The sequence below is a fragment of the Typopeltis vanoorti genome, chromosome 2 (assembly GCF_054136105.1).
Source record: "Typopeltis vanoorti isolate ZY-2024b chromosome 2, IOZ_Tvanoo_1.0, whole genome shotgun sequence".
NCBI lineage: Eukaryota > Metazoa > Arthropoda > Arachnida > Uropygi > Thelyphonidae > Typopeltis > Typopeltis vanoorti.
In genome coordinates this window covers 74210954-74224329 of record NC_143550.1, presented here as the reverse complement: position 1 = coordinate 74224329, position 13376 = coordinate 74210954, and the positions used below count along the sequence as shown (strand labels likewise).

Below are 13376 nucleotides of genomic sequence, written 5' to 3'. Positions count from 1 at the left end.
GGGAGGCTATATATATATATATATATATATATGACTCAAATAGCTGTGTCATCTTCTTCTTCTTTGAGTGCCATCTCCTGTCGAGCTCGACGACTACCTTGTCAAATTTTGAGCAATTCTCTGCCACTCTGAGCAGTCTCTCAGATTTATGCCAGTCCACTGTCTGATGTCTTCCAGCCAAGATTTTCTTCGTCTTCTTTGTCCTCTTCTTCCATTTATCTTCCCTTTATAATCAATTGAAGTATCTTATATTTTTCATTACCAAGACCAAGATATGCAGTTTTCCTTCTTTTTATGGTATCTAAAAAGTTCACGTGGTTTCCCCATTTGTTCCAGTACTTCCTGATTGGATGTTTTTGCTGTCCATGGGACTATTAACATTCGTCTGTATAACCACATCTCAAAGGCTTCAAGTCTTTTTATTGAAGACAATCGGATGTTGTCTTCAAGGTTCAAGTTGCTGCATCATACAGCAGTACATTTAACCATGCATATTCTAAGCTCTAAATTTAAACTACCGTGACACAGTGTTGATTTTATCAAGAGAAAATGTTTTCTTGCCATTTCAATTCTAACTTTTAGTTCCATTTCTGGATTGTAATCTTCATTTAACCAACATTCGAGATATTTAAAATTCTGTCACTCTTTCTATTTGTTTTCCATTTAAAGAAAGGGTTGAATTAAGAATTGGTTTCTTGCTTATGACCGTGAATTTAGATTTCGTTGCTGTGGATGTGACGTTTGCACACCACGGCGCTTGACCGCACGAAGGAAGACTTGCTTTCGAATCTAGTCGGCGACTAGAGGAAATTTTTCTAAGCTTTTTTCGACCGTTTCCCGAATTAGTCGATCTCTGGCACAGGCAAGCAGGTTTTTTTTTTTCTCCCGGAAACTCGGGTCCCATAAACTCAAGAAAATCGACCGTAAAACCCATATTATTTCAGACATTAAATATATTGTGTTAAGGTTAGGGAACACGAGATGGCGGCACTTGTGCCGTCTCTCTTCACTGCGTGCCGCTTAATTAGTGATAGCCTTGGGCCAACTATCTCTGATTGGCTGCCAGTGGAGATTGAACTGCCCACTCAGTCTCCAAAAGTTAGATAGGGCTAAAAACGGCCTCGCCTACTCCCTATACGGGAATAAAAAAGGCGTTAGCTGATTTTTTTTTATTTATGATATTTATTTTTAATCCCATTTTTCACTCTCTTCATTCGCTAGTTCCAGAAGATTTTGAAGATCCTGAATATTGTCAGCCAGGATGCTGTGTCATCAGCGTATCGGATGTTACTGATGATTTCATCATTTACATTAATCCTTTCCTTTCTTCCTTTTAAGACTTTTTGAAATATGGCTTCTGAGTATATGTTAAAAAGAAGAAGTGACAGCACACATCCTTGCCTTACTCCTCGTTTGATGTTAATGGAGTCTGTAATAATGTCATCAACTTTAAGAGATGCCTTTTGGTTCCAATATAAGTTTTCAATGATCCTGATGTCTTTACCATCTAATCCAATTCTTTTTAATAGTGCAATCATTTTAGCATGTTGGACTTTGTCAAATGCTTTCTCGAAGTCGATGAAGCAAATGAAATATTTCCTTGTTTTGGTCAATACATGTTTGGAATAAGATTTGAGAACAGAAAAGAGCCTCTCTTGTTCCCGAACTATTGCTAAACCGAATTGGGTATCACTGATGATATATTCATATTTTCTGTGTATTCTTTTTTGAATTATTTTCAGAAACATTTTGAGAACATGACTCATTAGGCAGATCATTCTATAATCATTACAAGTTTTCGCATTTGCTTTTTTAGGTAGCATGATGAAGGTCGACTGTAAACAGCCTGTATCGTAGATCTTATTAAATAGCCTTACTAATATACTAATGTTGTCACCTTCTAATAACTTTACTCTTTCTGCTGGTATTCTACCCGTACCTAAGGCTTTACCATTTTTAGTAGAGTTCAGTGCACATTCTACCTCTGATCTTAGAATGCATGTATATTCCATATGTTCATAAGTATTTTCTGGGTTCTGTCTGTTATCAGTGAAGAATTCTTCCATATATTTCACCAACTCTTGTATTTTGTCATCCTTTTCGGATATTATTTCTTCCTTTTTGTTTCGAAGGATACAGAATTGTATTTTCTTAAATATACCTGAGGTCTCTTTCAGCTTTTTGTGTAGATTAAAATTGTCATGCTTTTCTATAGAATTTCTATTTCATTACATCTTTCATTCATCCAGATTTCTTTTGCTTCTTTGATCTTGCATTTAATAATTTTTGGAACCTCTTTATATTTTGTTGGAATATGATTTTTATATGATCTGCGTTGATCCATGAGAGAAAGAATTTCACCAGTTATCCAATCTTTCTTTTTTACTGCTCTATTAGGACACAAGATATTGGTACATTTCTCTATGAAGACAGATTTTAATTTGTCCCATGATTCATCAACCCTCGTGATGTCATCATTCTTGATACGTGCTAGCTCTTGATTCAGATCTTGACTCAATTTGTTTCTTATCTCTCGTTTTTTTTTTAAATTTTCCTAAATCAAACCTTTTTTGTTGATGTTTCTTAAGTATAGCTTTGAGTCTAAGTTTTAACTCTGCCACCAGCAGATTATGATCAGAAGCAATATCTGAACTAGGATAGGTTTTTGTACTCTTTATAGAACTTCGAAATCGTTGATTAATTAGCAAGTAATCAATTTGATTTCTGACTGTATTCATGACTATAATGTGATTCTCACTAGATGGCCTCAAATCCTCTGCTACAGGGGACATTATTACTATCATTGTTTTCTTGTGTTTTTATCCTAAGTGAAGTTAAATTGTTTGATATCATTAGTAGTACATCCCCATCCTCTCCTATCTCTTCTGTGATTCGTAAAAATAGTATACCCATTACACTCGATCCCAGTTACCATATCTGTTTCTGATAGCCAAATTTTACTTATGCCAATAATCTTAGGCCACAATGTATTAAATAAAGCAATTAAGTCAATCCCTTTCTTTCTGACGCTTGGGGTATTTGTATATAGACATTACAAATTACCACCTAGCCTATTCTTACAAGTCGATATTCAATCTATAGTATTTGGCTTTGCTGTAGAATGTTCTCATTTCATCACTAGACATACTCAAAAGTTCCGAACCCAAAGCGTATATTTCCACCCCTTCGTCAGATGCATAACCATGTTCAAGGCTTTTCATATTTTTATCACGTTTGCATACCATAGTTTTATATCAATCGACGAACATTTTTAGGGTATGCGAACAAATCCTAAATAAAAAAATTTAAAAAAAATGTGTGATTTGAATGAACAACAATACAAAAGGATCTTTTATATCCAATGCTGATCCACTCGTCTATATACGACTGTTGGAATTGTTTCTACAGTCTTTGAACCACGGAAAGACACATTCAACCATTTGACTATGTCAGCCTTTTGCTATCAGGAAATGTCTTATTTTCACAGCAGACACAGATGAAAAAAAAAAAAAACACTCTGAAACGCCTTTTTTCAGGCCATAGCTAATTTGCATATTTGGGAATTCTGCTGACAGTATCACTCATTTGTTGTACACAATAATCAGACTCGCCCGTCACTTTATGTAGCTAACATTCGGATGTTTTCCCCTTTTATTCCGAGTTGGAATTCAGTGTAATGATAAATTTCATTAAAATTAAAAATTACAGTAAAAAAATCGCCAGGTTTCTGTTTCAGATTTGTAAATTTAATTTTATTATAAGTCTCGAGCTTGCCCCCCCCCCTTTTTTTTTTTTTTCTGGGCATTAGACAAGAAAGATTTGAAATATTCCCGGAAATTCCCTGTACAAAACTCCAGTGAGGATTTAAAGAAGTTTGCCGTCTCTCTTTGGGAAAGTACACGCGTTAGAGAATTCATTTTATTTATTTAAAGATAGGGAACGCGGGTATAATCTGTGGTGTTGTAGCTTGATTGCTCTGGTTGCAGATGGACTGAATTTTCGTAAATTGCAATTTTTAACAGGTAATTCAAAGAGCAGTCTTTTTTTTTTTTTTTTTGAATATGGCAGAAGCAACTAAGACATGAAGCGCCAGTATACTGCGCCTGTTAACAGTGTGTGTGTGTGTGTGTGTGTGTGTGTGTGTGTGTGTGTGTGTGTGTGTGTGTGTGTGTGTGTGTGTGTGTGTGTGTGTGTGTGTGTGTGTGAAACAGGATAAATAATGATTTATCCTGTTTCTTGACAGGATAATCCACCATCTTCGTAGGAAATAGTGAAAGAATATCCTTCATCTTTTTTCTCAGATTTTTCTTGTGGGTTAATATGTTTCGTTTCTAAACATAATACACTAACAGAAGTCTTAATGTTTCTGCCTTAATTCAAAACAATCTGAAATATCTAATGGGAAAAAATCGTTTTATTATTATAAAATATCCATTCTAAGTACAAATTCAATGCACCATCATTGTTTAAATTTATTCATAATCTGCACACATACCAAAATACCACTTCCATGCCAAAAAATAAATAAATGAATAGATTTATGTTCTCTCTTTCTCTCAATCAATGGTTGCTGTGCGTGCTTCATATGCTGCAATTTAGCGGCAGCATTGGGAAATAGCCTAGCGAAAACCGCAACGTGATATTTTGCTTAATTATTGTATTACGTCTGTTTGGGTCAACAGGTGTTCGGTGCGTTTGGCGATTTTCTTGTTGTGTTTAAAATGAGCGATTTTCATGATCAACGAATTTGTGTGAAGTTTCGCGTCAAATTGGAAAAATCTTTCATGGAGACATTTGAAATGAAACAGCATTTGGGAACGAGGCTTCAGGCCGGACTTCAACGACTGGTAGAAAAGTTTCAAAGATAATCGATCTTCAGTCGACGATGATCCCCGTTCAGGACTATCAACGTCAAAAATTCACCAAAATTGCAAAAGTACGTGAATTCATCCGCTAACCGCCGTTTAACTGTTCATTAGGTAGCCGAAGGAGTAAGCATTTCAAAACTGTCTGTCATGAGATTCTTACACAATATTTAAACATAAAATGCACTGAAGCCTAATTTGTGCCTGGCCTTTTCACTGACGATCAAAACAAATTTGAGTTGATGTGAGCCAATAGCTTTTTAGTCGAGCTTCTGAGGATGAAAACTTTTTAAAAAACATCATTACCAGGGATGAGAAGTGTGCTTACGGCTATGACATCGAAACAGAAGATCAATTGTCACAGTGGGTATCAAAAGAGTCACCACGACCCAAAAGATCGAAACAAGTGCGGTTAAACGTCAAATTGATGATGACAGTTTTTTTTTTTTCGATTCTGAGGACATTTTCACAAGAATTTCTTCCACAAAGCAGGAAAATTAACAAGGAACATTATCTTGAGGTAATGCAACGTCTTCGTGAAGCTATCAGAAAGAAAAAGCCCAATGCTTAGAGGAAAAACCGATGGATACTTCATCATGATAATGCGCCCGCACGCACATCATAACTATTTTGACGAAACACGAAACAATTGCCTGATCTTGCACCACCAGACATTTTTTTTATTCCCCAAATTGAAATTAACGTTGAAAGGCAGACATTTTGAGTCGATTGACTCCATAAAGAAAAAAATATCTAGCGGAGTTGCGCAGTATCCCGAAATAAGCGTTCCAGAAATGTTTCATAGGATGGAGGAACGCTAGCAGCGGTGTATACAAAGTGAATGAGAGTACTTTGAAGCCGACAAGGACGAACAGCTTCTAAGTTAGACAGGAAAATTTTTATTCAATTTCTTTAATCTAAAAGAACTGCAGTCAAGAAACACGTTGTGATCTTAGTAATGCATAAAAATAAAGTTTTTCTAATTTCTTTATATCTAAATGAATAAACAAAAATCAAATCTACTCGACTCTCTCTCTTGAACAACTTTCAGGAATGGTGATTTGCCTTTTGTTCTGGAAAATTTCTTTAGTATCTATTTCTTTCTATCTTTTCTACATATATATGCTCCCTAGTTTCCATCCCCAGAAACTGCAGATTAAATACTATGAACCTTTATGCTTTCAAAATTTCCTGATATCTTCGAAATACAGGCAATCTGATCTCAGCATAGTAGTTGAGAGGTGATCTGATGAGAACATTATACAGATGAACCATCACCTTATCTCATCTAGTTCAGCCATTCCCAAACTGTGGGCCGCGGCCCGTTAGTTTGTTGAGGGGAGGACCGTGAAATAATGAAAACAAATTTAAAATGTTTTAAGACTCGGTGTGACATGTCAAATGTGTATGTAAGATGCTATAAATGTAATATTTGCATTTGATTTTTGCGATATTCGCTGCGTATGTTTTGTATTGAATATAAATACAATAAATATTACAACAATATATATCTATTACGATTTTTTTTTTTTTTCCGATGGGGGCCGTGAAATATTTTAAATTTTCCAAGGGGGCCTTTACATCCATAAGTTTGGGAAGCACTGATCTAGTCAATATCTTTCTCTCTTCTAGCTGCTCTCTAAGTTGTCTTCATGCATCTTAGCAATGTAACCTTATCCACTGTTATCCTAAGATTTATGTGCCAGTCTATTTTATTAAGTATAGTCTCAGATTTCTATCCATGAACTCAGCTACAGATGTAGAACTATGAGTGCAGATTGGTTCATGGATAGAAATCTGAGATTATACTAAATAAAGTAGACTGGCACATAAATCTTAGGATAACAGTGGATAAGCAGTTAAAGTTACATTGCTAAGATGCATGAAGACAATTTAGCGCCCTGAGGCAAACAATTAAATATCGCCCCTGATGGATCATAAGACAAGAATATAAGAAAATCTTCAATTGTTATTTTGTTTTTATTACAAGAGAAAGATTAATGCAAAACTATTATATAATAATATTAATTAAATGTTTGCTCTACAGGATATCACACAATAAAACTGTTTATAAGTGCTTCAAAATTTAAATTATAAGCTATGTCTGCCTCTATCGACATAGTTGCTAGACCAACCAATCTTTCTTGGGTCGTTGCTGTTCGCAAATAATTTTTAATCAGTTTAAGCTTGTAAAAACTTCTTTTTGCACTTGTTACGCTAACAATTCCTGTTGGCGTGGCGACGGCGCCTAGCGCAATATGGCTGAACGAGCGTCCTTATTAAGCTGCGACGTGAGGCAGGCTGCTTCTATGCTATACCCTATCGACGGTGCTGTTGGTACATAAACTTTATACCGGGCACGCATCTGACTGACTTTTGAGGCTATTCAAAAGTCAGTCAGATGCACATAATCCACAAACACATCAACTCAATATCTATCAAATCAAAAAATCAGCTAACGCCTTTTTATTCCCGTATAGGGAGTAGGCGAGGCCGTTTATCCCTATGTAACTTTTGGACACTGAGTGTCAGGTCAATCTCCACTGGTACTCAATCAGAGATAGCTGGCCTAAGGCTATCGCTAATTAAGCGGCATGCAACGAAGAGAGATGGCTCAACCATCTCGCCATCTCGTGGTCCCTAACCCTAACACAATATATTTAATGTGTGAAATAATGTGGGTTCTACGGTCGATTTTCTTGAGTTTACGGCACGAAAAACCCGACTTTCCAGGAGAAAAAATCCGCTTGCCTGTGCCAGAGATCAACTCGGGAACCGGTCGAAAAAAGGCTTAGAAAAATTTCCTCTGGTCGCCGACTAGATTTGAAACCAAGTCTTCCTTCGTGCGGTCAAGCGCTGCGATGTGCAAATGCCACATCCACTGAGCTACACAGGCTGCTTAATATTAAACGATTTCAAGTAGATATTACTGATACAAAGTCGAACAGTTCTGACACAGGTACTGAGTCTTGCAGAAACTTACTTTCCCCCTTCGGACTCCTTGATACTGTTGAGAGCTTTTGTTGCTCAACAACTATGATTCGCTATGATTGCAAGACCACAGTTTTAATCTATGTTTTAATCCACAGTCTTAACCTATGCCAGAGATTGACTGACACAGTCATCTATCAGCATATACTAAACCCATTCATTGCAACGATATCAACCAGAGGCTTAGCTAGAGGGGGAGGGGTGGCACTTTGAACTTTTGCAATTAATTCTCAAATACAGTCTCGAGAACTAATTTCCAAATATTGCAATATTACTGCGAATTTTCCTCACAGTTGCTGTAAGTGTTGTTAGTTGTGAGAGGAGTTTTCTAAATAAAACTGATTAAGAATTACCTACATTACTATGAGATAGACTTCTCCAATGTCATTGATCATTTTGCTAATAGAAAAGCAAAAAAATATCATTTTAGAATGTTGAAATTAAAGTTTCAATTCAGAAATAAAAATAGTGTTTTAATTTATTTCCCTATATGTCGTTTTGAATTTTTGTGGTATTTTTGGTGTGTAGTGAGAGGGGCTATGCCCAGCTAAATGCAAGCAGGCGAAGACAGAAGAGGAGATTGGTACCATCTGTCTTAATTTACTGCCCATTAGACATTCATGGCGAAGGATTTAACACAGCACACCATGCCGGCTCGGACGTCGCCCGGTTCAACAAGGTCCACGTTGCCATTTGGTAGCAGCTGCAGGGATGGCAATGAGAAGTTAGCGACTGGCGCTACCATATCACTGACAAAAATAATGGAAAATCTGGATCCAGATTCAGGCTCCTCAACCATTTAATGACCGGAACTTGGAATATTAGGACTCTACTACAATCAGATCAACTCATATTACTACAGCACGAACTAAAAAGATATGAATGGACTGTTATGGGACTTTGTGAAATTCGATGATCCAAAACAGGAGAGCTAACAACAGATGAACGACATTTGCGTTTTTACTCCGGATGTGACTGCAATGGAAAAGAAGGTGTCGGGTTTTTGATACACAAATCATCACGAAATTCAACCATATCAATAGCAGAATTGCTCTAGTCCGTCTGAGAGGAAAACCACTCAATATCACCATCATACAGGTCTATGCCCCAACCACAGATCACGAGGACTCCGAAGTAGAGGAGTTTTATGGTCATCTTAATGCAACAATCACCAGAGCGAATAGAAAAGACCTTTTGATTGTACAGGGCGATTGGAATGCCAAAATTGGAACAGACATCGACAAATATCTCCCATTTGTCGGACCGTATGGCTATGGGGAGACAAACGAAAGAGGTTTTGAATTGATCAATTTTGCCTAACAAAATGAACTTACCATTACTAACACTCTATTTTCCCATAAACCTTCCAGAAGATGGACATGGACTTCCCCGATGGTAAAACACACAATCAAATTGACCTTGTAATCACAAGAGTTAAAAACTCCATCAACCTCACAAGAACCAGATCATTTCCTGGAGCCGACATTGGCAGTGACCACAACATGGTCATCGCAACTGTGAATATGAAAATGAGGGAAAGATTACCTACAAAAGCTCTAGCTACACCACTGATATCAATTATATGGTAACGGAAAATCTAAAATGCAAACTTAAAAATATCACAGTATAGGTATTCCTTTCACCAATCACCTATTTTGCTTTATGGTTTAAAATGTCAATTAAATTACTAAAATGAGATCTTTGAGTCCATGTTGACCACAATAAATAATCTACTCTGGGAATGCTAGTTCTATATAGGAGCATTATTAACCTCCCCAAAAAATATCCATCAGCACTGAAGAAATGAAAATTGCCGTATAGTTCGATATACTCATTTTACTATCATTCTTATACCGCAGCAATATTTCACCTATTTTTCTCTCTTTAGTAATTTTTCTAATTTATAAGATATTTAGTAAAAAACCTGGCCAATGATATAACCAGAGTTAACACACCCTTCACTGAACCAACACAGTGAAGAACATTTATTGCGTCTAGCCTCACGGACTGTTTATACACAGTGTTTAGTACATGCATGTTGAATATATAGTTGTTTTTTTTTTCTCCATTTACTTTTGATTCTCCGACATTCCTTTAGAAATGTCGGAGAATCAATCTTTATTGCCAGTGATTCCTAAAGAATCAATCTTTAGGCCAGTGCTTCCCAAACTTATGGATGTAAAGGCCCCTTTGGAAAAATTAAAATATTTCACAGCCCCCATCGGAAAAAAAATCGTAATACAGACATATATTATTATAATATTTATTGTATTTACATTCAATACAAAACACACACAGCAAATATTGCAAAAATCAAATGCAAATATTACATTTTTAGCATCTTACATACACATTTGACATTGCACATTATCTTACATTTTTATAAGTTTTTATAAGATACTATTGTTATTATACATTTGCAGTATAAGCACATGAAACGTTTCTTTTAAGATAAAAAAAAATTCTATTATGTTCTACGGTCGATTTTTCTGAGTTGTGAGTTTAAAATTTTAAAAAGGTGTCTAGGAAGCAAAAACCCACGTCACTGTACTACAGATCGACTAACTTTGAAAATGGCTGAAAATATAGACATAGTTTCTTTAGTTGGAGAACAGTATCGAACGAATACCTGCTCTTTCAAATACGTAGTGTTGTGAAAGATTTGACACAAGGCTATACGACGTAATCCACTTAATATACAAATATGTACCAATATTCGTCATGCCTGAGAACTTTTCTGGAAATCACATAGAAGCGTGCGTACTAGTGGAATATGTGTGGGAAAAAGTAATACTAAAATGAGGAAATGAAACAAAAGATCCTCTCAAACCAATACGAGTACCTGTAATAAATTATTATTATTATTACATAACATCTCCAGGGAGTCCAAAGACTCATCGAGGGAGGGCACCTACTATACAACTCTGTCTCCACTAATCGCAACTACCTTCATCATCTACACCAACGCCATCTACCGCCGACCACCACCACTAATATTTTCACAGACAATCACAAACATCCATGCCCACGGTGGGATTCGAACCCACAGCCTTTTTGGCTGGATGTAAAGGCTAACTACTCGGCCAACCAGGCCGGCAAGACAAATAAATTGTTTATTTTTGATCTTATGAGGTTGTGTGAAGTTCTGCAATTTGTGGCCATACCAAAAAATAGCACAGAACATCAGCCTGTTAGAAAATCTAACAAAATTATGTTAATACCTGATTTTATAATAAAATAGATTTCAAACAGGCAGCTTACTTTTTTTTTTTACTCTGCTTGAGTAAAGAAAAAAAAAAGAGATGGCTTCATGTGGAAATGATCTATTTTTCAGGTGATACAAGTTAGAGTTCAAGATGAGAGAGAACAATTATTGCTATATATGATTTCAAAATATTTCAATCTATTTTTATGTCCATGCAAATTCCCCTAATCAAACAAAAACTGAAGACTATTTCATAATTTTTTAATGATTTCAGATAATGAATTAAAGTAAAGTTAATTCTCAAACAATATGTTGAAAGTGCAAAGGTACACTTTCTTGTTACTGAATGGATTATGGTCAGTGCATTGCCATGTAGTTCCCCAACACAACTCTATATAAGATAATTAATAATGAAGCCTAGAGATGAGAAAAAAAAGACTATAAAACATATATTTATTGTTAAAAATTTTAAATTGTGGTAATAAAGAACAGCTTCTTATTCTTTCTTGTAATCTAGCCGATAAGAATCTCTGTCCTGCAAGGTCTCCTTTTAAATAATTAATAGCTAAAGATCAAACTATAGTTGTTATAGTTTGATAACAACTATGGCAACTATTGTTATAGTTGTTATCAAATATATAAGATATTTAGTTGCTTATTTCTTCACAATAATCAAATATTGATTATTGTGAAGAAAAAGAATCGCTATAAACTTTGATTAATATTATACTCCAGACCGAATAAAAAACTAATTATTAATGACATAAAGGTAGCCTTATAGTAGTCAAATTCCACTCATTATAGCTACGCTAAAATGTGTATGAGCAGAGTAAACTACGTTGAGGAAACTTTTACAAGATAACTCATGCTGAATAATCATCATATCCAATTAGTGTTATGTCAGCACTACAAATGCGCTTTGGAATATGTGAACGCGCCTCGTTTCCAATCGTTATGATATTGTTGTATATTGCTGAGGAGTAGATAATTTGGACATATAACATACGAGCATGAGGAAGGGGGGGGGGAAGAGAAAGAAATAAACATTTCAGAATACTTCCGTTTATTATAAGATCTTTTAAAAAGATAATTTTCTTTACCCTTGCACGAATATCCGGGTCGCTTTTGTCAGCAGCTGAGGTAGAGGCTAGAGTTTCCAAGGAGTCGGAGGAATCTCCTTCTTCGTATTCATACTGAAGCAGTTCATGTGTTTTGTATGCAAACTCCGGATGCTTTTTCTTCCTTGAAAGGGTAGGCTCTATTGCAGCGTCAGCTGAAAAGATTTTAGAAAAATTAAAAATACGAAATTTAACTATTATGTAAATTTAATCTTTCTTAACACTTTTCTTTTTCTTAAGAAAGTTAAACCATTCTTACTGGTTAAGCCATTTATGAATAATAAATGAATAAATAAATAAATTATAGAAATTCCATGAGAATTTACTAATGTCAAATTTGGAATGGTGCATGCATTTGCATAGAATATAATTAAGACAGTATATTCACTTGGTCGTTCATTCAAATATCGACTTTTACATATTTGTATTCCATAAGATCGAAAGAAATAAAATGAATATGCAAAAATTAAAAATATGAAATAAAATAATCAGATATACAACTAAAGAAAAGAAAATATAAGTGAAATGACGTATTTACTGTTTATCAGTTTTGTTTTGTTTTTAACCATATTTCATTACTGTAGGTAACGCTGTTGTAGATTCCCTAAATAGTTTCTCTTCGGATTTTCTTGATAATATTCTAGATTTTACGTTGTAAGATTGTAAAATATCTAGGATTGATATTCTCATTTCTCATTTCTCGATGCATATAATTGTAACTGTTAGTGTTCACTCCAAGATATTTAAAATGATTCACTTTCTGAAAAATATAATTATCAAGGGCCAAGTCATGTAGGTTCTGTGGGTCCTTGAAATTAACATATATTTCGTCTTTTTCTGGTTCATGACAAGAATATTAGCTTACTTGCTTTAATTAAATTATTCATAAATATAACAACCTGAGGAAAGTCTCCAAGGATAACCATGTCATCAGCGTAAGCTAATAGGCTGTTCTCATTACCATTCTCTTTTGTTTATTTAGGTGTGTGTTGGGACTTTTTCCAATGCTGGTTTGGACAGGATCAGTAAGACACTATCTTCTTGGTGAAGTCCAAATTTTATTTCAAAACTTGAATATTCCTGTAGGAAGCGTACTTACAGAGGATGTAGCGATTATTCTGCTGTATCATATTTATATATAACTCGTATATATTTGGCATTTCAAATATATATCTCATTACATGCCACAGTACGTTT

At 35.2% G+C, this 13376-nt stretch overlaps 1 protein-coding gene across 3 annotated transcripts in view; it reads right to left on the bottom strand.

The window, feature by feature from the left end:
• LOC150109181 (uncharacterized) overlaps window positions 1-13376 on the bottom strand; it is a 648231-nt gene that overhangs the window by 428454 nt on the left and 206401 nt on the right. For all 3 annotated transcript variants that reach the window (XM_090406029.1, XM_090406020.1, XM_090406040.1), the window contains exon 3: window positions 12162-12334. In XM_090406029.1, the coding sequence (XP_090262155.1) occupies window positions 12162-12334 (173 nt within the window). The remainder of the gene's footprint in view (window positions 1-12161; window positions 12335-13376) is intronic.